The sequence below is a fragment of the Lonchura striata genome, chromosome 4 (genome assembly GCF_050655825.1).
Source record: "Lonchura striata isolate lonStrDom1 chromosome 4, ASM5065582v1, whole genome shotgun sequence".
NCBI classification, from domain to species: domain Eukaryota; kingdom Metazoa; phylum Chordata; class Aves; order Passeriformes; family Estrildidae; genus Lonchura; species Lonchura striata.
In genome coordinates this window covers 62968555-62972690 of record NC_140706.1, presented here as the reverse complement: position 1 = coordinate 62972690, position 4136 = coordinate 62968555, and the positions used below count along the sequence as shown (strand labels likewise).

General features: G+C 68.1%; 1 protein-coding gene across 1 annotated transcript; it reads right to left on the bottom strand.

The window, feature by feature from the left end:
- Positions 1-520: 520 nt before the first annotated feature.
- LOC144246156 (serine/threonine-protein kinase pim-1-like) lies at positions 521-3893 on the bottom strand. Its single transcript, XM_085579541.1, has 7 exons — positions 3832-3893; positions 2894-3009; positions 2322-2425; positions 2179-2229; positions 1515-1818; positions 946-1122; positions 521-624 (listed from the first exon to the last, which is right to left on the bottom strand). Exons 1-7 carry the CDS (start codon positions 3891-3893, stop codon positions 521-523), a joined length of 918 nt encoding a protein of 305 aa, XP_085435667.1.
- Between the last annotated feature and the right edge of the window lie 243 nt (positions 3894-4136).

The following is a 4136-nucleotide window of genomic DNA, read 5'->3' as shown; positions in this document are numbered from 1 at the left end:
GGCAAGATTCCCAGAGAAGTGCCTAGCCCTGCCTCCCATTTCATAGGAAGAAAGAAAAAGAGTTCAGCAGGGCTCAACCTGAAATGATATTTTGTAGCTTCTGGCTCTCCTCAGAGTTCTGCTAAGAGAGGAACGTCTCTGTCCCTGAAACCAAATAACCCCTGGAATGCACACATGGACCTGTGTGTCACTTCAAGAGACACCAAGAAGCCCTGCCACTTTGCAAGAGCAGCTGTTGTTCCACTGCTGCATTTCTTGGCTGGGCAAAGCCCCTCTCACCCGCACTACGGCCTGAGCTGGAAGATATAAAGAACCAGCCGGGAGGGCAGGCATGGAAAGCTTGACAAAGGCTGAAGGCAGCACTCTGATTCCCCCCTTTTCCCAAGACGTTTCTTTAGCTGAAGTTGCTGAAAAGAACCAGCCCCTTGACACACCACAATGGGTTTGCTGTTTTATTTTTCGGCTTCTCAGTCCTGCGTGGGACTCGCTAAGTTGGTGCTGCAGAGGCTCCGGCAAGGCATCAAAAGCGCCGGCCCCGCACCCAAGGGTGGCATGAGATCTCCTCCAGCTCCGGCCTGTCCGCAGGGTGCTTGGCCAAACACCATCGGATCAGGTGCTGGAGCTCTGGGGAGAGAAGGCAGAAAGCGCCGGTCACCGGCAGAGTCTCCTGCCCAGCTGCCCCCGTCGCCCGCGGGGCCCGGGCCATGTTGTGCCGGGCTCTGGGCCGTGCCGGGCTCCCGACCGGCTCTGCCCCACGCAGGAGAGCGGCACGGCGGGACACGGCCGCCTCCTCCGGCCGCCCGTGCCGCGCTGACCCCGTCGGCACGGGACCCTCCTGCGGCCGGCCCTGGAGGGCAGATCCACGTCCCGCGGAGCTGGTGAGGGCCGCGCCGAGCTGCGCGCCGCCAGCTGCCAAAGCCCGCCGGCTTGAGGCCGGACACCCACCTGGAGAGAGCTGCTGCCGGAAGACGAGCTTGCCCAGCACGATGTCAGGCTCATCCTGGAAGGGGAGGCTCCCGCAGACCATGACGTACAGCAGCACGCCCAGGGACCAGATGGTGGCCGCGTGGCCGTGGTAGCAGCCGAGCCAGATCCACTCGGGCGGGCTGTACACGCGCGTTCCTAGGGGAGACAGGCGGCGCTGGCCGGGCGCAGGCTGCTGCCTTCCAGAGCCTGGCGCCGGCCTCCTGGCCGAGGCAGGGGCTGCAGCCGTGGCCACAGCTTCCCCCCGAGGCCACCCCGCGTCCCCCAGCCAGCTGGCCAAAGGCACGAAACCATTCCGCAAGGCCAAGAAGGCCAGCGGAGCAGCCCTGGCCCTCGTGGGCCTGCTGAGCCCAGGGGCCGGGAGCTGCTTTTGCCCCCCCTCTGTCGGCCGGGCCGGCAGCCGGCTCCTGGGGCTCGGCATCCACCCCGTTCCTAAAGGCGGCCGGCTGAAGGACGCAGCCCGCAGCCCAGGAGGGAACGGGGCCGTGCGGTGCCTGGCACCGGGAGCAGGGCCCAGGCCATGGGCTCACCGGCAAAGCCCGTGAAGGCCCGCTCCTGGAGGAAGGTGCCGCAGCCGAAGTCAATGAGCTTCAGGTGGCCGCTCTCCGGGTTCACCAGGAGGTTCTCTGGCTTGATGTCCCGGTGCAGGACGCCGCAGGCGGTGCAGTGCCGCACGGCCTCCAGCACCTGGCAGAAAAGCCAGCGCGCCTGCTCCTCGCACAGGCAGCCCTGCTCCTGCAGGAACTGCAGGAGATCCTGCGATGCCTCCGGACGCTCCAGCACTAGCACAAAGCTGTCCGGCAGCTCAAACCAATCGAGGAGCTGGATGATATTCTGGCAGCCAGAGCCCACCTTCTCCATGAGCACCACCTCCAAGGGCACGCGGGTGCCGTCGGGCTGTGAGCAGGAGAAAGTCAGTGCCTGCAGCAGCCTGCTGCTGCTGCTGCTGCTGCTGCAGCAGCCCTGGGGCTGCGCTGCGCCCTGCCCGGGATGCCCCAGTGCCCCCTGGCGCAGCCTCCCAGGCGCTTGCGCTTCCTCCCGCCCGGGGGATGCTCGGGGCTGCCGCTGCCCGGCCCCAGCTCCGCTCTCCGGTGTGCCCAGGCCCGCGGGGCTGCGGCTCCGCACGCTGAGCCCGCCCCGGGATTCTCCCTGCCCGCCACGCCCCGCTCTGTCCCGCTGGCCCCGTTCACTCACCAGCTCGTCCCACTGCAGGACGCTCTCCCGGGCCACGCGTTTGATGGCCACCTGCGAGCCACGGAGAGAGGAGGGCTGAGCTCCAGCCCTGCCGCTCCCCGCCGCTGCCCCTCCTGCCCCGCCCGGCCGTGGCGGCCACTCACCGGGCTCCCGTCCGAGAGGCGGATGCCCGAGTAGACGGTGCTGAAGCCGCCGCTGCCCAGCTGCGGGCCCCACAGGTACAGCTCCTGCCGCTGCCTCTGTTGCCCTGCGGCCGAGAGAAGCCATCAGCCTTGCGCCCAGAACCCCCCGCAAGTGCCCGCGAGTGAAGCGGGCCGGGCCCCCGCGGCCGCCGCGCTCTCACCTGCTTCCTGCTGCGCGCCGGGCAGCGGCCACCGCCCTGCAGCCGCCGGGCTGGCGAGCGGCAGAGCCGGGCCGGGGCAGCGCGCACAGGCGGCTGCGGCAGCCCCGGGGCAGCGGGGCAGGGCGGCACCGTCGCTGTCCCCGGCGGCGTGGGCTGGGCTCTGCTCCTGACGACGGCCGGGGCTGCAGCCCGAGCCTTGGCACAGGGGGATGCCAGGAGCGGCTGCAAGGCAGACAGGGCTTTTTCAAGCCGTGCCGTCGGAGGCACTGGAAACAGCCGGCGACTAGGCTGCTCGCAGGGGCCCTGGCCTGGCCTGGCCGCGCCCCTCCAGAGCGCCGGGGGAGCCACAGGCAGCTCCTCGGGAGATCTCACCTGCTACTAGAAAGGCCTTGGCGGCACTCGAGGGCTGTCTTGGGGCAGCTTCCTGCAGATGGAGGAACCTCCGTGCTGTCTGGAGGCCCGTCTCCACCACCAGGCTGGGGCTGTTGCTGGCGGGCAGAACCAGAAGAGCGTCCTGGCTGTCCTGGCTGCTGTGGGATGCCCACTGCTGGCTCCAGAACGCTTGCTGCCCCACCAGCTGCTCCTGAGCAGGCTCCCCTGCATCGGGCTGGGCTCCCAGTTGGACTTCTGGGCTTTCCCTTGCCACGTCAAGGGTCAGGATGGCGCCTGTGTTGTTGAAGTCCCAGAGTCCAAGGGAGCTGGGAGACCTGTCCACGGGCTCTGCTCTTTCCGCAGGCTGACAGGTCTCACTGAGCCTCTGCAAGGGATGGAGGCTGTCAGACATAGAGGAGGCTCCTGGCAGGATGCAGGGTCTCTGAGAGCCTGAGCTTCCTGCATGGATGGTGATGTCTCTCCCCTGCTGTGCCATCCTTGCAGGCCTTGAGGCTCTCCCAGGGATGGAGAATCTTGCTGGGAGCAGCCTCTGGATGGGATGGAGGCTTCTGGAGGAGCTGGCTAAGCCACAGCAGGGCAGGTGGCCTTGGTTCTGCAGCTCCTCCAGTTCTTTCCACAATGCCTGCCACATCCCGGAATAGAGCGGCTCACGTGTCCCGTTGCCATCCCCGAGGTGCAGCATCAGTTCCCGCAGCTCCCGGGCCTCTGCCAGGCAGGGGCCGCAGCTGCAGGGGCTGCCCAGGGGGCTGGCGGGAGCACGTGGCCGCTTGCCAGGAGTCGCCCGAGGCCTGGGGAACCTGGGAGCCGCAGGGGCTCCTCGCTTCCTCCGTGAGCCTCTGGGCTGGACCCTGGGGCGCTTCCTCCACTTCCCTCTCCGTGTCCGCCGGCCCCGCGGTTGCCGGTGGCCAAAGGCCCACCAGACAGCCACGGCGGCCAGCAGCAGGAGAAGCACGGTCAGCAGGACGTCACCGTCACCCATGGCTCCGGCACGTCCCGTCGCGACTGCACTGGCAGCTGCGGGCGCTGGCCCGTCTCACACAGCGACAGCGCGGTGATGTCACAGCGATGTCACAGTGCTGCGGCCAGCACAGCCCTGGGACATCACAGCCCTGCCTCACGCCAGCGCTCTGCCCCTTTGTGCAGTCACAGCCCTGCCTCGGCCCCGCCCTCCGCAGTGCCCCAGGAGGGATGAGGGGGCTCCCTAGGGGCACTTGCCAGCTCT